Source organism: Lissotriton vulgaris, chromosome 3_1, assembly GCF_964263255.1.
Source record: "Lissotriton vulgaris chromosome 3_1, aLisVul1.2, whole genome shotgun sequence".
In the NCBI taxonomy this organism is placed as follows: Eukaryota; Metazoa; Chordata; class Amphibia; order Caudata; family Salamandridae; genus Lissotriton; species Lissotriton vulgaris.
The window spans coordinates 1746552285-1746577196 of NC_141689.1; the positions used below are offsets into that span (position 1 = coordinate 1746552285).

General features: G+C 44.8%; 1 protein-coding gene across 1 annotated transcript in view; it reads left to right on the forward strand.

The window, feature by feature from the left end:
* Window positions 1–24912, forward strand: part of MFSD8 (major facilitator superfamily domain containing 8) — a 185579-nt gene that overhangs the window by 47817 nt on the left and 112850 nt on the right. Inside the window, exon 2 of the mRNA XM_086962181.1 lies at window positions 11301–11392. Within this exon, the coding sequence (XP_086818307.1) occupies window positions 11301–11392 (92 nt within the window). The remainder of the gene's footprint in view (window positions 1–11300; window positions 11393–24912) is intronic.

Here is a 24912-nt window from a genome sequence, read left to right on the forward strand (position 1 = left end):
GGGAGATGATGATATCTGATGCCTTCGTCTACGGAAGCCGGCAATTGCATACATACATAGCATTCTTTGGCCTCCATGGCATCGATATACTCATACAATAGCTTGGCATATGCATTTGACCTAAAATTTCCCTGTGACTCGTCTACGTGTAACCTACGAGCTTCATTTGCCAGTAACGCCTTTTCACGGATGACATTGCTCTCCTCCTTCTTCCCAACAAGAGCAGGTTTCAAAGTCGTTACAGGCTTTACATCTGTTGTCTCTTTTTCACTTGCATGTCCTACCATGTATGATGTGGTAACTACTGTAATAATAAGAACAATTACTACTGCTATTAGTGTACCTATTATGCATTTTGCTTTTCGGTTTGGGTTGTCATTCTCCATGTTATCAAAACAGCGTAGCTCTTTCTTTTTCGAAGAAAAGTTTCTCTTTCCAAGTCTTTGTCTTGCTTTGTTTGCTTTCTCAGTCTGTAAAGTGCTCTTAATCAACAAAAAGTCTCTTTTCACAACAATGTCTTTTTCTCTTCAGCAATAGACAACCCTAACCCTTCTCCGTCCTCTAAATGTAATCCCTAATTTTATTCTTCTTTCCACTTGGCGCTAGGTTATCTTCTTCTTTATAGCTTCAACACAAAAGTCTTTATGCATCTACAATTATTCTCGTACCTGCAGCTTTAATAACATGTTCCAATAGTTCAAAACGAATGACTTTTTCTTCTTGTTCTGGTATTTGATGACCAAAAGTCGGAAACTGTAATCGATTTAGCACTAGATCTTTGATCCGACTTAGGTATGGGGGTATGGGAAGTGTGAAAGTCAGTAACCCCTCAGTCTCGATTCCAGGCGTCAACATCCATATCTTCACTGCCACAAATGGATCGAGATCGATAACTTTCACTTCCTTCACTCTCCCAGATTTCTGTCCCCAAGACATCTGCTAGATAAGTCCACTCTGGGGTGGCGTACCTTCTGCAGGGCACACGTACCCTTCTCGATCTTCTTGGACTCTCAGATCCTGAATCTGTAGTTTCTTCTTCTTGATCCGACTCTTCAGAAATCGGGACAAGGGTTCTCTCTTGATTTGCTTTTAAGCTTGGCCTTCTCCTTCTCTCCGGCCAACTAGCTTTGTCACTCCTTGTCCTCCTGCTCCTTGTTCCTGGTCTCGTCTCTTGTTCGCTTACAGCTTGTTCATTATCTGATTCGAACTCCCAAGTACTCTCTTCTTCTGAGACGACTTCGGTCCCACTAGTGTCCTGACCATCGTCGGCCTGCTCTGACACAAGCTCAGCCTCTTCGATCACCTCTACAGCTTGGCTTTCCCTCTCTGTGGCTTCTCCGCTTTCCGCTGGATTCTCATCCGAGAGAGGAGCTGTTTCTTCCAGAGGTGTTGGCACTCTTCGGGTGTGTGAGGCGTGTATCCAGTTGGGCAAACCTCCACACTTTACTGCAGTGTTCGTAACTAGTATGACTTGAAACGGTCCTCTCCAACGCACGTCTAGACAGTTCTTCCTGACATGCTTCTTCACCAGGACCCAGTCCCCCGGACACAAGTCATGGCACAAGTCTTGTGCTGATGGAACCTCTGCAGCCTGGACCTGGAGGGACACAGAATGAATGGCATCAGATAGTCCCTTGCAGTAGTCCAGGATCAAATCGTCTGTGATGTTCAACAACGCTGCAGTCGGAACCGATGGCAATCTCATAGCTCTCCCCATTAGCACCTCGTGTGGAGAGAGACCTGTTTTTCTGTCTGGCGTACTACGTATGCTCATAAGAACCAATGGAAGTGCATCAGGCCAATTCAGAGATGTCGATGAACAAACCTTGGCAAGTCTGGACTTGATTGTACTGTTGATTTGTTCTACGATCCCTGAAGCTTCTGGTCGATAACTGCAATGGAGCTTCTGATCAATACTTAAAGCGGAACATAGCATCTTCACTATTTCGCTGTTGAAATGAGTTCCTCTGTCCGATTCCAAAGAGGATGGCACCCCAAACCTCGGTATCAACTCTCTAAGCAACAATTTTGCTACTGTGAGTGTATCGCACCTACGTGTCGGGTAAGCTTCAACCCATCTAGAAAATATACAGACAATCACTAAAACGTATCTGAGTCTATTGCATTGAGGCATTTCGATAAAATCCAGCTGCATTCTATTGAAAGGCCCCCCAGACCTCCCAATGTGACTCAGTGTGACTGGTGTTCTCTTTCCTACGTTTAGTTGCTGACAGATCGCACATCGCTGACATACTGCTTCTGCCGCTACTCTAAACTTCGGATTAAACCACGTTTGTCTGAATACTCTCGCCATAGCATCTCTACCTATGTGTGCTGATCCATGCAATTTCCTTGCCATTGGACTAACGAGTTCGTTTGGTAAAACTGCTCTCCCATCTGCAGAAATCCAAAAGTTCATTTCACTTTTTGTACATCCAGCTGTCTCCCAGCTCTTTTTCTCATCATCTGGTGCATTTTCCTGAACACATTTTAACTCATCCCATGTATCTACAGTGTCTAACAACATTGTCAATTCAGTTCTTTCCTGTATTCCCCCCACTTCTACATTGGTGTGAGAATAACCTTGTTCTGCACAGTAACGTGCTACCTCATCAGCATAACGATTGCCTTGCGACACAAAGTCTACGTTCTTCGTGTGCGCGGCACATTTGACAACTGCTATGGCTGACGGACCTTGCAATGCCTCTAACAATAATCTCACGAATTCTCCATTCCTAATTGGAGAACCCGAGGAGGTCATGTAACCTCTTTGAGACCATAACTGCCCATAGTCGTGAACTACCCCGAAACCATACTGGCTATCGGTGTATATGGTGACTCGAATTTTGTTACCTGCTAAACAGGCACGGGTCAAAGCAATAATTTCAGCTACCTGAGCGGAATGTACTCCTTCCAGGCAGGCGGCTTCCACAACTCTGGTAATAGTACAAACTGCATAAGCTGCTCTCAGCTGACCGATATCGTCTCTTACGCATGAACCATCAACAAAGAATATTTCATCGGGGTCAGTCAATGGCTCATCTACGATATCTGGTCTCGGTTTGGTGCATAGTTCAGTCACATCAAGACAGTCATGATCTGTACAAATTTCATCATCAATATCATTTGGAAGTGGCATCAAAGTTGCAGGATTCAAGACGGAGCATCTTTTTAGGGTCACATTCTCGGCAGCCAATATGACTTGCTCGTAGCGTGTGAGCCTGCTATTCGTCAGATGCTGAGTCTTAGTCCTGGTCATTAACAATTCTACAGAATGCGGTACGTACACCACTAACTGATGTCCCATTACCACACTTTCACACCTTTCAATGCTGACACCCGTTGCAGCTACGGATTTGAGACATCCGGGCAACGCTGCGGCTACTGGGTCTAATGTAGCCGAAAAGTAAGCAACTGGCCTACGGGCATCGCCGTGTATCTGGGCCAAAACTGCTAAAGCGCATCCCTCTCTTTCGCAGCAGTAAAGCAAAAATGGTTTTGTGTAATCAGGCATTCCTAAAGCCGGGGCACGACATAAGTCCTCCCTCAGCTGCAAAAACGCCATCAAACAATCCTTGTCCCATGGTACCGGATCACCCACTCCTTTGTGCGTCAGTTGTAATAAAGGTTTTGCCTTCAGTGAAAAGTTGGCTATCCACTGCCGACAATAACCGACCATGCCTAGAAACATCCTGACTTCTCTTTGGGTTTTAGGCGCGTTCATTTTCATGATCGCCTCTATTCTGTCTGGAGACACCTTCCGTTTTCCCTTTTCAATCCTGTGGCCCAAGTATTGCACTTCAGTCAGACAATACTGCAATTTACTTGGAGACACCTTGTGTCCGTTCTCGGCCAAGTGATTTAACAAGGTGATGGTGTCTACCTTGCAAGCTTCCTCAGTTTCTGACGCAAATAGGAGGTCGTCTATGTACTGGACTAGAACCGAGTTCTTGGGCAGTACTAGACTTTCAAGATTTTTCTTCAGCAGCTGGTTAAAAATCGATGGGCTTTCTGTATACCCCTGAGGGATACGACACCATGTTAAAACGCGATTTTCCAGCTTAAAAGCGAACAAATACTGGCTCTCCTCATCTAAAGGAATCGAAAAGAAAGCCTGGCATAAATCTATCACTGTGAACCATTCAGCTTGGAACGGTATCTGAAACAATATCACTGATGGATTCGGTACCACTGGACAACATGAGACAACGATATTATTAATCTTTCGAAGATCCTGCACTATTCTGTATTTTCCACTAGGCTTCTGCAAACCCATAATCGGGGAGTTACATGGACTTCCCACGATCTCTTTCAGTATTCCCTGTTTAATCATGAATTCAATCACAGGCTTTATTCCTGCAATTGTCTCCGATGTCAACTTATATTGTGGTGTTCTTGGATACTCAGCATTGGGTTTTACCATGATCTTTACTGGTTCTACCCCTTTGATCAATCCTATTTCTTCTCCAGTAAAATCCCACACCTCAGCTGACACTTTCTCCCTCAAATCCTGTGGAAGCTCCTCCACTGTCAAGGTAGGATATAGTTCCACGCATTCCTGCGAGTTTACAACCTTAAAATCGGCATCCTCATCGTTGGTCTGCACTTCTACTCCTTCAGGTGTGCAATGTATTGTGCAATTCAGTTTACACAACAGATCTCTTCCTAACAGACACACAGGGCTAGAATCACAGATTACAAACTGATGTTCATCACTGTAATTCCCTATCTTCACTGATACTGGTTCAGTCAGAGGATTCGCCATCCTCCTGTTTGCGACCCCTACCACCTGAATCGTCTCTCCCGATATTGGCAAACCTGGGACTACCGCTGATCTCAAAGTGGATCAAGTGGCCCCCGTGTCTACCAAAAAGGTCGTAGGACATCCAGCCACCTCAGCCTCTACGTATGGTCCTCTCTGGTCTACTTCCAGGGCTGCTCCTAGAGTACAGTCTTCTTCCCTATCCACTCGTTGCCCTGTAAGAGGATCAACGTAGTAGCATTCTTCTCCTCCTACGAACAATGGCATTTGTCTATAGGGTTTTCCTCCATTTGTAATGCGAGGCGGTTGGGGAAACGGCGCTCGAGGAGTCTGATTCCCCCCTTTGATAAACTTTCCCTTCGGGACCGCTGTTCCCTTTACCATGCTGGGTTGAACCTCATCCTCCTCCTGTTCTATCTCCCCCGTCTCGACATTATAGGGACACTCGCGTCTCCAATGTCCCACCTCGTTACACTGATGGCACCTCGTTGTCTTTTTCAGTGTTGTGATATCTACCCTCGGTCTCGATCTTTCTTCCTCATCTCTGCTCTGATTATTCTGTTTCTTTATTGGTGTTCCTGTTCCCTGTTGCCGCTGTCCACCCTTTCCAGCTGATTGCATCTGCACCAACATCAGCTTTTCCTTAAGTTTCTTTGCTTTTGAGTCTATTTCATCGCTACAGTACCTTGCATACCTCAGAATCTCATCTAAAGGTTTGTTCTGCCAACAAATCAAATGCTGTTGAATCATTAGGCTTATGTCTGGCCTTAATCCTAGAACAAACTTCGACACAAACTGTCCTATATCTTTAGGATCCATGACATCCAACCCGCTATACTGTTTGAATGCTTTCAGCAATCTCTCATAAAACTCGTGAACTGTCTCTTTAGGTTCCTGAGTTGTTCGATCTATCTTAACCCAGTCTATGTCTTGCACTGGCACTTTCTCCTTTAACCATGCTATTACTCTCTCGTACTTTTCCATGACTCTATCTGATGGACCATTTGTCCTGGCATCTCTCGGAGGCTCGCAAGCGGGCCATTCGACACTAAGCTTGCATGCCGTCCACAAATCTCCGGGTACTACGATATCAAACAGGGTGTTCAAATCGATCCACAGTACCTTAGAGATCTTCACGAACCTCTCTACCTGCTTGTACCACTCCACGGGGTTCTCTCTTAACTTGGGGAAAGAATTAGTAAATGCCGCTAAATCCCCCCTACTCCAGGGTACATGCACGTAGTTTCCGTTCGCGATTTCTCGCAAAGGGAAAGCTTCCATTCGCATTAGCTCTCCATCTTGGGACTTCGCAAGTGTGCTCCTTCTGACGGATCCCCTCTTGGACCATCTTTCCTCCCATCTATCCAGATCCCTCCATATTCTGATACACATGATTAGTTCCCTTATGTGTACCCTTAGCCCAATCGTCCTACGCTCATCTAGATCCTGATCCGTGCAATTTAGCCTATGGTTGGCCTGTAAAGCTTTAGTCCGTGACATGTCTATCATATACCTGTCCGCCAATTCAGATAATTTTTCATGAGCTGCCCTTGCTTTCCGAGTAACATCCTTAGATAAAAACAGTATTTCATCCGGTTCGTACAGTTCTAACCTTTCTATTGCCACTGTGCCATCAATTATCTCATCCAAGTCTGATTTTAAACTCGTTACATCAAGCCGTTTTGCTTTTAATTCAGCTCTCAGTACGTCAGTCCTAGGTTGTTCACTCACACCCCTCTCATTTCCACTATGCGCCCTCCGTCTAAGCACAGGTGAGTTATGAGGAGTTCTTCTCCCATCTCTTTGTTCCCACCTCTCTAGATCCCAAGCTTTTCCATCTTCCCTTGGGGTATGGTGGAACATTGATCTATTTCCCATTACTACTTTCTGTCTTTTCGGCTCGGTTTCTCTAGATACAATATAGGAACCTCCGTGCTGTTCTGTATCACTGCAACTTCCTTGCTGTCTGGTGTCGCTCAATAGAATGAAGGGTCCTCCACGGTCCTCCATGTTCCCGCGATCTCGTTCGTGATCACCGGATGCATGGCGAGACGTTTCGCGACTCTCCATGTTCCCGTGATTCCAATGTCGCACATTTTTGTCCGGGGCATGGTGAGTGCACTTGAAACTATTTCGGTACTCCTGCGTCTTTCGCTCCCCCTCACTAAGGACGAGGCGAGGCACTCCCCCACACCCTGCATTCTTGTCGTCGCACATTTGCCTATTGCCACTGATGGTATGGCAAGTATCTCCTCGGCTTCCTTGACTCCCTCCCTCCCACTCTGGGCTGCTTTCGCCAGCTCCGCAGTGAGAGAGGATCCTGTTATCCTGATCTCTCCATTCTGCTCCTGTTTCTAATCTTTTGTTCTGAGTCTCTTCGGCAGCATCCCATTCTCTCAAATATTCCCTTAATTCCTTATAGGATTTCGGTTTCGGTCCCCTCAGATCCATCTGTCCTCTTTGACCCCCCTGTTCTATCCAGGGACCCGTTGCGGAATCTAGTGGGGTACTCCGACTCATTGCTCCTAGCAACTGCCTCTGGGAATTGATCGTATTATTTCTTCCCTCTATCTCTGCCCTTTCTCTGTCCCATCGTGCCTGTTCCTCCTGCTGGACTCCCTCTGGGTTGTAGATTGACACTATAGGGCCTATGGTAACAGGTACTTGTAGAGCATCTGGCAATTGATACGACCTTGCATGCTGCATTTCTGGCACCTTCTGGACCACGAATCTTCCCACTACTCTCTGTTCGGGAGCAGATTGAGGTATTTCCTCACATTTCTTGGGATCCCACTCTGATACTGGGAGCGATTTATATTCCCCCCCACCTAGCTCCGTCCCCTTGCTGTAATTCGGGACTTTCGGCTTCTCTGTTGTACGGAGGTGGTCTATCTAACAATAATCTTTCTATCAAATCCTCATCTGGCTCGCTATCCTCATCTTCTTCTAGAGGTTTCTTTTCTCCCGTAACCTCTAGCATTGGGTACAATTTGTCTGCTTCTATCTTCTGCACCCTCCACTTTTTAGCTTCATCGTCCCATTTGGCATCCTGCACTGCTTTTACCGATCGTCTCACTCTTTCCTGGCGTCTCTTTAAGCTCTTTTCGTGTGCTGCTCTAAACCATGCACTAAGTGCTTCGAACTGTGTTGGCCTCGGTAGAGGTCTCGTTGCAAGCATTACTGCTTTCAGTTGATTCAATACTTCCAATTTAAACGTCCCGTATCTCGGAAACGTCAGTTCCTTATTCCCTTCCGTTAGCTTATTCCACTCGGAGATCCATAATATCGAGTGTAAGCCTACATTCACTGCCATATGATAAGCTGGTGTGCCTTCTGGTGGAGCTTCTTCTCCGGCATACAAGTTTCTTCTATCTCTCTTAAAGATCGCCCTTAAACGTTTAAAACACTTCATTTTCAAAATCTACGATTTTCCTTTATTCTCTTCCTTGTTTACGTCCCGTTGACAAACCAACCAATCCCTACGCGGCTCTCGCTAATCGGCCTATCCCAGCGCGATTCTACGCTGACCGACCAATCTCAGCGCGGCTCTACGCTGACGTCACTCGTCCCCTCTGTAGCAGTTCCTCTTCTTTCTCAATTCGTCTCACGATCTTGCATGCGTTTTCATTCATACGCTGAAAAATGACTACTTCCGTCCAAGCGATCACTTTTCTCTGACTGTACGGCCACAGTCTAACTGTAATTGTCACCTCAACTGACGAAACGTCTTTCCTCGCACGGTCAGACGATCGCCTTAACTGATAGGTTACTTATACACAGTAAACGTACGACCAGCGTCCGTTACTCATTCACTCACTCTGTCACTCCCCCTATCATCGGTCTGTCGGGCGATCAATGGTACCTCATGACCCCCTTTACAATGGTGAACAATTACTCTGGGTGTTCGATACACCCGAACCACTTAAGCTCTCCTTGAACTTAAGATTTTATCCGGTTGCGCGCGCTCACAACATTCCCTCAATCACACTACAGGCATTCAACTCCGCTTGACATTACAACACAGGTACAACATAAAATACCGCAATCTTACAACGCATGACCCTTATACTCACTCTCGACCGACTCTGCTGCTTTTCTCTTGACGCACCGTCAGCACCTTCTTCGGCAGGGATTCTTCTTCTGGTCGTCGATGACTAGGGACCTTGGGGTAATCTAAACCTGACCTAGGTTGTCTTCCTCAAGAAGAAAACCATCCTCTGCTACCAACTGCGGGGAATGAGATTTTGATACCGTTTTTGATCACCTAGATACTAATCTCATTCATCAATTTGGATCGGTTATTTTCTGTCATTGAGTAAAAGACAACCCCCGCATAGGTTAAATTACCCCCATAAACTGACGCAACTCTGAAGGACCACTGACAACTGATGAAGTTTTAAAAGTTTTATATAAAATCAAGAATTAAATGCATATACAATCCTCTCAGGATAAGATTCAATAAGTATACAAAAGAACAATTAGAGTCAATTCCAAATCTGCAGATTAAAGCATATACAAGATGTGGTCCCGTTGCGTCATCTACAAAAGAATAAACAAGTTAATTCTGTCCCTACTCTGTACTAGGTGAAATCCCTACTTCGCTAGTTCCTTACCTAAAAAAGGTGTCAGCAGTTTGACTTCCAAAGAAGTTCAAACTCTCTTAACCCCTAATGGTAACTTATGTCGAGAAGCAGTTCCCTCTCTGCCTACCCATCCGCTCTCTAAGGGTCCTCGGCCCACTGCTCTCTTGCGCTCTGATCTCTCTCCCTGAGCTCTTCGCCTCAGGCCATCTGCGCATAACTTCTCCCTGAGCTCTCTATGATGGCATCTGCTTGGAGCTGTTCGCTGTCTTCTCCCCGGGGTGCTGTCCCTAAATACACAATCACAGTATGGGTGGAACGCCCCTTGACGCCCACCATGTACACATACATATGATGTCATTTCTAGCTCTTTCCATAGCTTCATCTCTTCACGTCGTCCGTTAAGTTGACCTTGCTTCATAGACGCCATCTTCATCTTCTTGCTGGTGACTTCATTTGACATTTCATTTGACACTTTCGAAGCAAAGGTCTATCACCTCAGCAGAACTCTACTCTTTACGATTGTATTCGTAACCTTAGTTGGTCCTGTGAACGGTCATTTCTAAACAAGACTCAAATTCCAAGCGTCTCTTATCACACTTAGGCCATAAACTCCGTCCGGCATTGTCACCTTAAATCTAGCAAGACCTTTTGCTCTTGTCTCGCACATTCAGATCAGACTATTCACGACTCCTGTGAGCCCACTAAATTACATACAGCGGACTACACTCCTACAAACTCTTGGTCAGTGAGGTTAAAATCACATATGACCTAAACCCTTCTAACATTCCTACAAACTCTTCTACACAGTATAACCTTTAACACACATTTATATATAATCGAATTTTAGCAAAGCAATGCTTATAAGTGAATACATCCTACATAGAATACAACATTTATTTTCTCTTGCTTACATAGTGCTATATATTCTCTGCACATTTCTTCGCTTTACGTTTCGTCTTCTTTCTCCGTTTAATAATTACACACGTATTCTGTTTTGCACGTTCTACTGTTCTTAAGCATTTCTATACATTTCTATATTAGCCCACTATATATACGGCCTTCTAATGCATATTCTAAAGTGAATACAAATACATTTCCTATTACATTGGTTACATCGGCTAACTTATACCACAAGTGTTAACTTCACATTATAGATTCTACGTTTATGCTATATGCTTGTGAATATGGTCCACACATATTTTTTATTCAAATTACGCTCTCTCAAACTTATATTGCACAGCAACTCACCAATCTAAAACGTACAAAAAAATAAATGTTAATCACATAGGCGAAACTTAATGTGATTACCAATGCTTGTTCTATTCTCTTTTTACTTTCCCACTGTACGGTTAAGCAACGCAGATTTTGATGTCTTATTAAGCTCTTTGATAATTGCTTATCTGCCTCTTTACTTGATGTCCGTGACTCATATACAATGGCATTGCTTACAGTGTATTCAATTCATGTATAATTGCCAACCGCTTGTTTTGTACTGAAATTTCTAATAAAAACTTTTGAAATAAAAAAATTATCTAGTGTATCAATTTTCTGTAAAGCAAGTATGCTATATCAGTCACTCTGCTTACCATCAGAGACACCAAAGTCTTGCTGACATACGTCCATTCTCCCAATTTCCCAGAGAAAAGGTCGCACTCAGTCAACTCAACTTTTGCGAAAAAGCAAAAATGTGTGTAGTTGCTTTTGAAGGGGATAGCAATGTCAGTACTCAAATGCTGGGATAATAAATGAGGTATGTTAGACGCTCTGCGTTAGTCACTCTATGATTCTTCATGTTATATTTTTTGCCTTGAGTCGCTAAATTTTCTTAGACAGAATGAAAATTTGGTGAGAAAATGTTATAAAGCATCACACTAGCCACCAATTTTACCCCAATCATTCCCTGTTTGTATGAAATGTTGTATGAAATGTGTAATGTATATTTATTTTTTCTTTAGCTATGGGGATTTTGTGGAAACTAGCCAGCACTTTAGAAGTAGATGGTGGTCCATTCGAATTATGTACCTTACTATGTTTCTCAGCAGTGTAGGTGAGTAAACATGCTTGCTATAAATAGTCTCTTGTGAATCCATGAAGTGTCTTACTTTGAGCCTTCTTGTGGCAAATAATTTTCTCCAAAATCCTTTTTAGATTAACGTTTTATTTTTAAAAAAAAATATGATTTCAGGTTGTAGATTAAATTTGCACCCATGTAAGAACAAAAATAAAATTGCAAATATAACTGTTTGGCAATAGATCCTTAAATGCAGTGTTTCTGTGGACCGCTGCCTTTTGAGCATTTATAATACTGCCACCATTCTCACGTCTGTTGCAATGGGCAAGGGAATGCAAAGTCGCTCACTGCTATGTGTCTACTTACACATTTGGATTTGTCCTCATCACCTAACTTCCAGTTTAGCCAATTGGAAATAGAATAAAATAAGTACCCGATCAGCAGGAGCATTGTATAGTTATGCTGATGTCCTAGAACTCTCCAGTCCTGTATAGTCCGCTAGTTACTTGTATTTTCCATAATGCCCAAGACAGCTTTCCATGTTGGAACTGGACCACAAATGCCTTTTATCAAGGGCTATTGTAATTTATGTTAGGCGTATATTTTCTGAATTACTTGGAGAGACCTACAGAAATAAGTACTTACTTTCCGTATGCGTTGGGCCCCCAATCATCATGGTTCCCTTAGGGTGTAGTGCTGCATTATGTGTGAATACTGATGCCTTTATAAATCTTTTTGTGTACACTGTGTACACTGTGTATTTACTTTTACTACTGACTGAGTCAATCATAGGGGAAAAAGAAAACGGACTCATCCATCTAGTCAATTTATGAAGAGAGCCACACATCGCTGTTCCTGAGACAAGATTCGTAAGCCTTGCTGCAGTGTGAGAAGACAGTTAGGGCACATGTTATGTTGGTGAAAGCTCAATTTTACAGATTGGTTGTTTCAAAATACATTGGCGCTGAGGGCAGCTCCCACCGGCGTTGCCTTTGTACCTGGAAAATATCACTTTTTGAGTATTATCAAGTTATCATGAAAAAAAAAACATAATTCAGAATTCAACATACAAATCGTGATTATGTAAATCATCACAAAAGAATTTCTTTTGATGCATAGAACCCATTTATTCCTTCATACAAGAATGTTGCTTATCATATCAAGTGCAACAGAATCTGACCCTTTTCCACCCCTATTACCAGTCATGCCTACTCAGTTTTGTAATCATCTTACAAAAAATATAACGTAACTAGTCCTATTTAGAGGGGCAGTAATTATCACTGTGAATTACAGCTTAAAAGTGTTTAAAGAAATTCCTAATGCTTGCCTATGACCTGAGTAGGCCTCACAGTAGTCAAAAACACATGTAGCTGTTTTTCACTTCCAGAACATGTAAACTTAAAAGTACATGTCCTACACCCTGCCCTTAGGGCTACCTACAGCCTACCTTAAGGGTGACCTGTGTGTAATTAATGGGAAGTTTAAGGCCTTGCAAGTGATTTTAAATTAAATACAGAGGAACCACATTCTGGAAACCCTTCCGACTGCACAGCCTGGTCCTGGACTATTATGAGTCCAATAAATCAAAATATTCAATTCTTCTTCTTTGTACTCTTGTTCATTTCATATGCTTTTAACCGCTTCTTCCATTTTTTTATGATTTTATTTTACTTGTGCGTTTGTTGTACTCCAGAAGGTAACACAAACCAAGAAGGAGTGTGCGTTTTCACATGTCACAATTTTATTGGCAACACCCAATGCATTTTCGGGAATATCTATTCCCTTCGTCAGGGGTATCTACAAAGCAAACAATTAAACGCCACCATCAGTAAACATGAAAGTTCTGCTTATTTCTGTAAAAAGCTGTATTAACGAATTCTAACTACAACCTGTTGAGTGATTTAAATTAACTTACACATTTGACAGGAATTCAAACATTGCCCATTTCTTCATATTGCATGTATTTTAACAAACCGCCCCTGCATCCTTGTTAATACCCATTCAGTTCAACCCCCACATAACTACGATTCACCAAACCTTCCATAATCCCCTCTTGGTATAACCTCATTCAAAGATGTTAACCTTCAATTCAACATCCTCATTGTGCCGACAATATTTTGCTCCACTCACCGTAACGTGTTTAATTTAAAATCCCGGCTGCTCAACAACCTTGCATCATCTTCGCAAAGCCCTTTACTTCCACCGTCCTGCTGAATATCAACGGTGCGCCGGAGCCCAGCTCTGGTACAGCTCAACCCTCATAAACTGCTCTAATTTAGCTTCTCTACAAATCTCCATTCTCAATTGTCCCCAGGTGGCCAGTCTCAAAAGCAACTGCGTGCCCTGATTTCTGTCCCGAATTCCGTGTCTTTACGCATGCACCCTACATGCGTGCCCATATGTACAAACTGCATCTCCCAGCATGCCTCTCAATGTGATCGATCTTACTGGCACTAATCAACTCTTACTTAAACCCACTGCTGGAAATGATGACCCCCACCCATTCCTGATTAAAAACACGAGAAACTATAGATTACCATATACTATTACAAAATAATCTGTTCAACATTTTGGCATTAGCAGATTTGTTATTCAGCTCTGAAGCACGAAAACAATGAATAACTCAAATGGTTAAAAAGTCTTTTGTTTTTTTTAAAAGTCAGTCAATTGTAATCCCCTTTTTAGGTCTCGCCTGTCGATGCGCATGCGCATCGAGCAAGCGAGACTATTGCGAGTTATCCACTCTTTATCCACACTGCAAGGAATCGTGGCGATTCCTTGCAGTGCCCGTGACTTTTAAGGTCAATGCGCATGCGCATTAAGCTTATGCGCATGCGCATTGACCTTAAAAGTCACGGGCGCGTGCATGTCCGTCTCTGTTTACCCGCTCCGCCCCCTCCCCTTCCCGCCGTGTCGCATTTCTCCTCCCCCCTCCCCTCTCTTCCCTCCAGCTTGTTGTTGGTATAATTTAACCCGCTCCGCCCCCTCCCCTTCCCTCCGTGTCGCATTTCTCCTCCCCCCTCCCCTCTCTTCCGTCCGTCCGTCTTGTTTGTTTTGAGAATCTGGCCCCCCTACCTCGCCTCCTCCCCCTGTGCTTTCTGATGGGGGAGCCCTGTACCCACTGCCACTTCTACACTACTGCCTTCCCCCCCTGTACCCACTGCCACTTCTACACTACTGCCGCCCCCGTACCAATTGCCATTTCTACTCCTACTGCCTCCCCCTGTACCCACTGCCTCTTCTACCCTTACGCCCCCCCTCACAGTGCCCTCCCCTCTCCAGGTTTCGGGTCCATCATCCTTGTGCACTGTGACTGAAGGCATCTACTCCCCCCCCCCCCCCCCTGTTTGATGGCGGTGCCTCGGACCCAGTGCCACCTCTTCACTCCCCTCTCCCCGCTTGCGGAAAGTAGTGCTCTGTCTGCTGCCACTTCCCCTTTCTAGGGCAGCGCTAATGGCTGCCTGCGATAAATCTATTTTTAAGTGGCTTCGTGCTGTTCTCTTCCGAGATTTGCATGTGGCTCAGAAAGTGTCGATTCTTCGGTTGCGCATCGCTTGCTGATTTAAAACGGCGCAGAAAACTTCAGCCGCCTGATCGGATCCCCTCCGGAAATGTTGCCGGGGCTATAATTACATCACAGACAATTTCTCCACTCTCCGCAGTCACAGGGGAGAAGGCAGTGACGCCCTGTCTCCGGGAGTGGTACTGTGAGGTTCCTGAGGCGGTTACACTACGGCCTTTCGACGCCTCCTTCAGTTGTCGCTGCAGCTTGCCCCAAAGCTCCCTCACAGGGCTTTGAGGGGCTCCCGACTGGAAGGTTGAAGCTTTCGCTCCCGACCCCCAACTTTTGCCGTCTGTTTCCAGGGTAGCAGATTGATTGGGCGGGGCGAGGGGGTGGTTGCACCCGTTTTCGCTCTGTTGGATGTTTCGTTGTGTAACATAACTGGCTATAGCGCCCGCATCACCCCTAGGTGATTTTGGCGCTTTCGGCAGAAACCTGATCTGTGCTGTTATTCCACTTCTAGGCCCTCTTTGCATCGACTGAATATGAGAGGCGGAATGGGCCCCGGGATCCCCGCAGCCGGTTACATTACCTCTCTGAGCCGTCAGGGCTGAGTAGTATGCGCTGGTGCAGAGAAACACCTTTATTAGCGTAGCCATCTGCAGACGCTACCAATTCTTTAAAATCTACGTGGAATGGGCTTTGGACTCCCGCAGGAGCACGACTCTGTTCATGTTCTTGGCTAGTTGGTGTATCATTCCGCTTTCCATGAAGCGCTTCCTTTGGAATGCATGAGGGGCTATTTTTCATCCGGATAAGTCCACTCAATCATCGCACAGTTTGCCAGATTTACTTTTTCTCAGACGTGCATATGAAGTTAGCAGTCCCCACTTGCTACTTTTCCCCTTTGTTGGCAAAACATTAATAGGACACATATCATTTCCGTATATTATATGTATTTGTCCATTCAGCACGCGTAAAGAGCATTCGTGAATGCTGCTGTTAACATGCTTTGTCTCATTCATGCCAGACCGGTTGGCTTTGCCAGTGCTTGTTGGGTAAGCCCTTATCTCTCCCGTTGTGTCAGACTGTTTTCATGTATTCATATTGGTAACAGACTGTACTATACAGGTACAATGTCAGTGTGTCCTCATCTTGGCGTCAATAAATCGTGCGCTCAGCCTTTCTTGATCTGGTTGCCCTTGCTGTATAGCTCTTGTGTTTTTCATCAGTCAGTCGTATAGTGAGGTTTAATTGCGTATGATCAGTAAAGAGTTTTTTGTTTACAATTTTGCTTAACCATAGTTCCTGATTGGTAAATTGAGAGCTGCGTGGGTTGTATCCAGGCTCCAGTAATGTGTTCTGTACCCAGAGCTTTAAGTGGGATGAAAAAACTGGGGGGAGGGAGATGTCTCTAAAAGGGGCGTGGCCAAAAACCTGTAAGCTAAAAATCTTTGCTTAGCATAGTGTGCCGCCCGACTTGTATTGTGCTGTTTCTGTCATTGCATCCAGATATAAGATACAACAAGTAACATTATACCTGCAACAAGTCAGGACTATTGGCTTTGTCAATGGCTGTTAGTTGCGTAAGATAAATGAGCACCCCTCACCCTCACTCACCCTCAACCCCTCACCCTCACCCTCACTCACCCTCACCCACCCTCAATCCCTCACCCTCAATCCCTCACCCTCAATCCCTCACCCTCAATCCCTCACCCTCAGTCACCCTCACCCTCACCCTCACTCACCCTCAACCCCTCACCCTCACTCACCCTCAACCCCCTCACCCTCACTCGCCCTCACTCGCCCTCACTCGCCCTCACTCACCCTCACCCTCACTCACCCTCAACACCTCACCCTCACTCACCCTCAATGCCTCACCCTCACTCACCCTCAACACCTCACCCTCAACCCCTAACTCACCCTCACTCTAACTCACCCTCACTCACCCTCAACACCTCACAATCAACACCTCACCCTCAACAACTCACCCTCAACACCTCACCCTCAACACCTCACCCTCAACGCCTCACCCTCAACACCTCACCCTCACTCACTATGACTCACCCTCACTCACCCTCACTCACCCTCACTCACAATCACTCACACTCAGTCACCCTCACTCACCCTCACTCACCCTCGACCCCTCACTCACCCTCACTCATCCTCACTCATCCTCAACACCTCACCCTCACCCTCATCCACCCTCAACACCTCACCCTAACTCACAATAACACTCTCTCACCCTCACCCTCACTCACTCTCACTAACACTAACCCTCAACACCTCACTCACCCTCAACACCTCACTCACACTCAACTCCTCACTCACCCCCACCCTCACTCACCCTCAACACCTCACCCTCACACAGTGCAATAGGTCTCGCAGGATTTTTACTTAAAGCTTTTACATTTGCTTATTGCTTTTTTGATTTGTAAATCTTTTGCATTGCCTACAAAAAATAAAATGCAAAAGATTTACAACAAAAAAAATATAAACAATTCTAAAAGCACTAACTCTAATGCTGCGAGACCTATTGCATTTCTAATGCTTGTTTTTATTACAATCTGTTCATGTGGAGAAACGTCACTCCAAAGTTCTTCATAGTGTTTCCAGACGTTACCAATGTCGTTTTTATACTTTATTCACAAATTTGCTTTTCCATTTGTGCGGGTGCTATCACAACATGGGATAAGAGTCAATTGTGAATAACAATGGAAACTTTTGTTATGCACACCTTGTGTTCTCTGAAGTCATCTAAATGTTCGTCTTGTTTAATGCTTCTCAGAATGTGGTTCCTCTGTGTTTAGTTTACATTGTATGAGCAATGGGACAGGGCGCGGACTGTGCTCTCACGCCTTTACAAATTTTTGTGTTACCTTTTGGAGTACAACATACGCATGAGTAAAATAAATTGATTAAAAAATGGAAGACGCGGTCAAAAGCATATGAAATGAAAAAGAGTATAAAGAAGAAGAATTTAATATTTTGATTTATTGGACTCCTAATAGTCCAGGACCAGGCTGTGCAGCCGGAAGGGTTCCCAGAATGTGGTTCCTCTTTGTTTAGATTACATTGTATGCGCAATGGGACAGGGAGTGGACCGTGCTCGCACGCCTTTACAAATGCAAAGCATTAAACAAGACGAACATTTAGATGACTTAAGAGAGCACAAGGTGTGCATCACAGATCTTTCCATTGTTATTCAAAAGTGATTTTGAATGCCAAGTCGAAGTGGCAGTAAACTGCTTACACAGGCCTTGCAATGGCAGGCCTAAGACAGGTGTGAAAGGCTAATTGTGTGGGTGGCACAATCAGTGTTGGAGGCCCACCAGTAGCATTTAGATTACAGGTCCTGGGTACAAAGTGTACCACTTTACAAGGGACTTCTAAGTCAACTAAATATGTCAAACAGGTGTGATCCAATTATACCATGTTTAGAGGAGAGAGCACATGCACTTTAGCACTGTTGGCAGTGGTCAAGAGCTCTGGGTCCTAAAGCCAAAAAAGAGAAGGTCAGAAAAATGGGAGGAGGAAGGCAAAACGTTTGGGGTGACACTTAGAAGAGGGCTGTTTTCCATCAGGATAATTTCAGTCTTTTTCTGACAAGGACTATGTTCCCTTCTGAGGAAAGAAACATAACTTGCCTTTAATGAAGCTTCTTTTCATTGAATTATTTTTCACTGATAGGATTTGGCTAAAGTGAGGAAATATAAATTTTATGGTCAAGAAATGTTCCCTAACGTGTACCCCACCGTCTCCATGTACCAGCCTAAAGTGCATGTAACTTCCCTCCTGTGCCAGCTATGAAGACGCAAATACATTTGCGTCCATTGTTAACATGTCCTCTTTCAGATCCGCCCTGAACGGGTTGAATATTCCGTTCCTAAGTATGCCATGCCAACGTCTTTTTGTGGTGTACTTCACACGTTTTTCAGCTCTGGCGAAGTAGGCTCTGACTTCTGCCATCGAGCCTTTTCTTGCCTGCCGACTCTGAAAGCCTCAGCCAAGGCTGCCTCTGTACCCGTGACCTCTGCCTTACTCCCTGCGCGGCTAACGGCGCGTAGTTCAGCCTGCTGCCTGCCAAGACTGTATTCAACCTTCGAATTATCTGCTCCACTCCTCAACATACATTCCTGCCTACTAGTTCAAATAAACATCTTTCCAGCTGCACAGCAAAGGGCCTGGCCTCACTGTCTTCATGCAAGTAATTCATAGCTCCGTTACCATGGAAAGCCTTTGCCCCCTCGCATCTCATGCAGACACGTAGACGCCTATACACGCACTCACAGTCAGTATAGAGTAGCCTCTGCCCAAGAGACCTTTCCCTCTAGATAATATGGTTCCCAAACATCAGATATCAGATATGATCTAGGTACGAGTTGATCTGACATGCCAGACTTCTGTCTCTTTCCGCTAGTGTAAATGTCAAGTCCCCTGCACCTTCCAGTTCCACGTCAATCACACGTCATGCAGCTGCGCGCGCATCCAGGCCTCAGATTTCTGCTGACATTGCAAAACTCTGCCAAGTACCCACCTACTTGTGACACTTACATATGACGTTCTCTAGCACACCCCTCTATGTTCACGCCCAGTTCACGCCTCCTGATTACATATTGCTAACACGTGTATGCTCTTATCTTGTTTCTCTCAGCTGTTACGCCTACTGTATTGGTTTTCAGTATATGCTTTAAGTATAAAAGTTATGTCTTGTCAATAAAGTATGCTCTATCCCTTCCTGCACCCCAGTGGTGGCAGGAACAAGATATCCGATCTGGTACCATGACCATTCCTTTTTAAGGAATAAAACCCCTAAGAACTCTAACACCACGGACTCTGCCTCTTTCTTTCCGATTGAGTTATTTTTGTTTAAGTACTTACCTGCATAGAAATTAAGACGGTAAATCAAATATTTACCACATTATTTTGGCGCCCGAACAGGGACCCCTCCCCCACCCCACGCGCCGGATGGTGCGTTGCAAGCTTTGCCCCCTGCCATCAGTTAGACGGAACTACGCCTACTGGCAGGATTTCCTGTATCTCCCTCTGGCCCACGGAGGTGACGGAGACTGCGATCAGCACCCAGACGAGGCGGTGAGGAGTGCGGAGGATCCCGACCAGAGCCTAGCCGAAAGAAGCAAGGTCCGAGGTGTCAAGAGGCCCACCAGTTTCCGAAGTATCCACGTGTCGAGTCGAGTCCAGTCCGGTCCAGTCCAGTCGAGTTTTCCGAGGCCTTCCGATTCCGTGCTTCCCGGTGAGTACCATTGCTGGGACGTATCTAGACGGGTGCATTATTATGTATCCGGTAAAGACGTGTTTGGGTACACAAACGCGGTCTGCACTGTTTTAGACAGTGTATCTGTACTGTTTAGCAGTATATCAGTTATTCAAGTTCTTGCACTGTCTTCGACAGTGTATCTGTGCTGTTTAGCAGTACATCCAGTATCTAGGGTAGAGATATATGTTCCAAATGTTTTTTCATGTAATTAATGTCGTGGTATGAGTGACTGTTTTTAATGTGCATTATTGTGTTCGTGTGTAACTAGCTGTGTTCAGAGTTAAGTAGCAAGGATTGAGCATTCCGTACTAAGTAAACAAGATGCCGTTTTTCAATAAGTTAAAGCAGATAGGAACTAGGAAAGGGATACTAGAGGAAGAAATTCCTATCCCCCCTAGGGACACTCCTGGAAATTTCATGTATCATAAGCATGGCTTAGATGCCATATTGTATCTAGATTTATGGGCCGATTATACTAAGCATCTAGACAAGAGACACAGATGGCCTGTTACCGGAACATGGGATGCCGAGTGCATCATGAAGGTAGAAGAAGCACTATGGAAAAAGAAAGCCAGACAATCTCAGAAGGACGCCATAGAATTTTGGCGTAAAGAATCACATAAACGTGCTGAAAAAGCACTCCGTAGAGAAGATAGACATAGAGAAGAGTCAGATAAAGCCCAAGAGAACGAGTTAGTTAATGAAGGAATCCGAGTAAAAGCAGAACAAGTAGACCGCGCACGAAACAATCTTGTGAATGGCATGTATCTTGTGGCCGAGGGTTCGCCTGAAACCACTTCAGAAATACCGAAAAATCTGCCGGCACCATTGGTTCCAACTAAAGTAAATCACAGGACTACTAAAGACATATTTCTGAATTCCTATCTAGACGATGTAGCACCCGCTTACACCAATCCACGTGCCCGCGTCCCGCCTACGGACGGTGACGGGGACGGAGGTGGCAACCCGCCTACAGACCATATCCCGCCATTACCGCAACAAAGTTCCCCCGTCCGACAGCCTGTCGTTCCTCCACCTCCACCACTTCCCTCACCTAAGGTTAAGATACCAAATCCGTTTTTGCCTGATCCTATTAAGAGACAAGTTCAAGTACACATACAGACTCCACAAAGGGATAATGCCCAAGCCTCCGCCTCAGGAGGTGCAACCGGGGGTTACCAGACCCCGCTAGCAACACACAGATTACACCTTAGAGACCTGCTGAAGCACCATACACCGCAATCACCCCGTCTCGACATACTCAAAGAACGTCTTCCAGTTTGCAGATACGATCCCGTACCCGGTAAAGAAGATAGAATGTTGATAGCATCACTACGCTTGCGACAATCCACAGATTACCTAGTGTTATTCCCAGGGATGACTGATCACCTAGACAGTATATATCATTTTGTCCAGACTGGGGAAAATCCCGAAAGTATTAAGGAGGCCCTGGCACACCAGAAAGTTGACACTCAAGCATATGTATTGCGTTTTTTTATAAATTGCTTAATAAGAGACCGAGATAGGCCTGGGGCAGACCAGGATGAAATGGAAGCACTAAACAAGTGGGGTCAAAATATAGCCGATGGAAAGCATGATAAAATGAATTGTATATCGAGCATGTACAAGAAAATCAGAAAGGCAGTAATAGAAATACATGAAAAAGAAAAAGAAAGTGCCAGGAATGATTCTTCCGAGGAAGAAGGACCTGAAGAACCAGAAACGATTACAGATACGATAGCATATGTGGGTAAGGGAAATTACCTTAGGAAAGGCATTCGTCCAGAAAGCAAGAGAGTTTTTCTCTCTGGCATATCAAAACCGAGTTCTCCTGAACATCTGTTTCAAGTTACCGATAAAATGCTTCGAGAACGAATGGGGTACCATGTACTCAATTCTATGGATGAACAAGAACTAGCCCGGTCAGCAGTACTATGGGCTGACAATCCTAATATATACAATGATGACACAGTAGCGCAGACATTTCTGAACCTATCCCCAGACGAGCAGAAATTAGTAGGTATATATATGATTCAGCACCCCTCTCAGGCTCACAGAATGTTTCCCTTGGTTTTTCAGGACAGCCTATTGTAAATGAGGTATCAAAACCAGTCCCCCTGGCTGTGGGTCCATTATCACGTGTTACAGACTTGTTACTTACGAAATCATGTCCCGAAAATCTGTTAGGTATCAAAACATTGAAGGCTCTAGGAGCTGTGATATGTTGTTCTCCGGAAGGAGTTAGACTTTTCTTGAGTGACTTTAAGGGTCACTATGTACTACGAGAGTTTGATGTCAGATTGAAAAATGTACCGAAGCACCTGTGGGCACAAGGCCCAACCGATGTAGGTTGCATGCACATTACACCATACCGTGTTACACTCAGACCAGGAGTTGTTTTGCCGCGTATCAGACAATACAAGTTACCACCCGATGCTGTAGTGTCTTTACTGGAAATCATTGAAGAGCTCATTGCCCAAGGAGTGGTCGTAGAGACCGACTCCAATATCTGTAATTCCCCTATCATTCCGATTCTTAAACGTACTGATACCAATGCACCGCCAGTATATCGGCTGGTGATTGATTTACGAGAACTGAATAAATGCATCGTTCCACAGTACCCTGTGGTCCCCGACATCTCATCCCTATTGACTGCTATCGATTCAGAAGCAACGTTCTTTACTGTAATTGACCTCAAGAACGCCTTCTTCAGTGTCCCCATTGACCCAGAGAGCCAATACCTCTTCGGATTCAGTTTAAATGGACGAAGTTTCAAATTTTCACGCGCACCTCAAGGATTCACAGAAAGCCCCAGCATCTATAGTCAAGCACTGAAAAGGCAACTCGATTGTATTCAAATGCCAGTTAACACCGCTTTACTGCAATATGTCGATGATCTGCTGATCACCGCACGAAGTGAACCCGAATGTGAACAAGCATCACTGACAGTTCTACATTTTCTGGCCGACAAGGGACACAAGGTGTCTCCTTCGAAGCTACAATTCTGTGTTCAGCAAGTTGTGTACTTGGGTCACTTGCTGTCCAAAGTGGGGAGACAGCTCACTCCTGACCGCATTCAGTTAATTGTAAATATGCCACAACCCCAGACACAAAAGGAAGTGCGGGCCTTTATAGGCCTCACCTCGTACTGCAGACAATGGATTCCCCAGTATGCATTTCTAGCTAAACCACTCATTCAGTTGACAACACAGGAGGCAGCGACTTCGACTGCCCTTCCTTGGACTCAGGAACATACACAGGCCTTTGAGGAATTAAAGAAAGCTTTATGTCAAGCACCAGTTTTAGCAACACCATGTTACAGCAAACCTTTTACGCTTTTTGTTACAGAACGTGATGGTACAGCGTTGTCTGTCCTCACTCAAGATCAAGCAGGTTCACATAAGCCTTGCGCTTATTTTTCAAGTACATTGGATTCAGTAGCCCAGGCGCTTCCTGCGTGCTTAAAGTCAGTCGCAGCGACAGCCCTAGCAATCAGACAGAGCGATTCAATTGTTTTAGGACATCAATTAACAGTACAAGTCCCACATTCTGTAGAGGTTCTTTTAAATCGAACCCAGACTCAACACTTGACTATAGCACGACTGACAGGTTATGAACTGACACTATTCCAGCCACACATAGAAATCAGACGCTGTAACATCCTGAATCCCGCAACATTGTTACCTTCGATTATGACTAATTCAGCCCCGCATGATTGTATAGAGATCATTAATGCAGTAACAAAGCCCCGACGAGACTTAACAGATGTACCATTGACTAATCCAGACCTGACACTTTACGTGGATGGTTCATGTATGAGAACAAGTACAGGAGAATTAGTGGCCGTGTATGCAGTGACCACTGAAACTGAAGCAAAAGAAACATATCGTATTGATACACTGTCCGCTCAAGCAGCAGAGCTCATCGCTCTGACCCGAGCCTGTATACTAGCCAAGGACAGAAATGTTAACATATACACAGATTCACGTTATGCTTTCGGAGTTGTACACGACTTCGGAGTATTATGGCAAGAACGAGGTTTCCTGACCTCTCACGGTGCCAAGATCCAACACGGTCCTCTCATCCAAGCACTGTTAGAAGCAATACATCTGCCTTCAGGTATATCCATCATGAAATGTAAAGCACATACTAAAGTTACAGATTCCGTTTCCCAGGGTAACGACCTGGCAGACCAAACAGCAAAACATACAGCATTGACTCACACCCAGACAACTGATATGACAAAGACAATAGTACCGACACATTGTATGACAGTTAAGGATCCCACACTAGATGTAATCGATATTCAGACACATGCTACTCCAGATGAAATTAAGAAATGGACTGAACTAGGAGGGATCCAGACAGATCAAGGTTGGATGACGAAGGGAAACTCTACATGGTTTCTCCCCGACTCTATGGTTCAAGTCATAATAAATACAGCACATAGTCCAGCACATCTAGGAGAAAAAGCTATGTTAGACAGTTTACAGAATCTCTGGTACAACAAACACTTACGAGCAGCAGCAAAACAGAAAGTGCGTACTTGCATGATCTGTTGTCAGTTCAATCCAGGTAAAAGCATCCCTGTAGAGCAAGGTGGATTCCATCCTCCTGATCACCCTTTTGAAGTCCTCCAGATGGATTATATCCAGATGGACCGTTGTCGAGGATTTAAGTACATCCTCGTAGTTGTTTGTGCACTTTCCCGTTGGACCGAAGCATATCCAGTCCCAGATTACACTGCTCCGACCACTGCCAGGCAGCTGGTTCGTG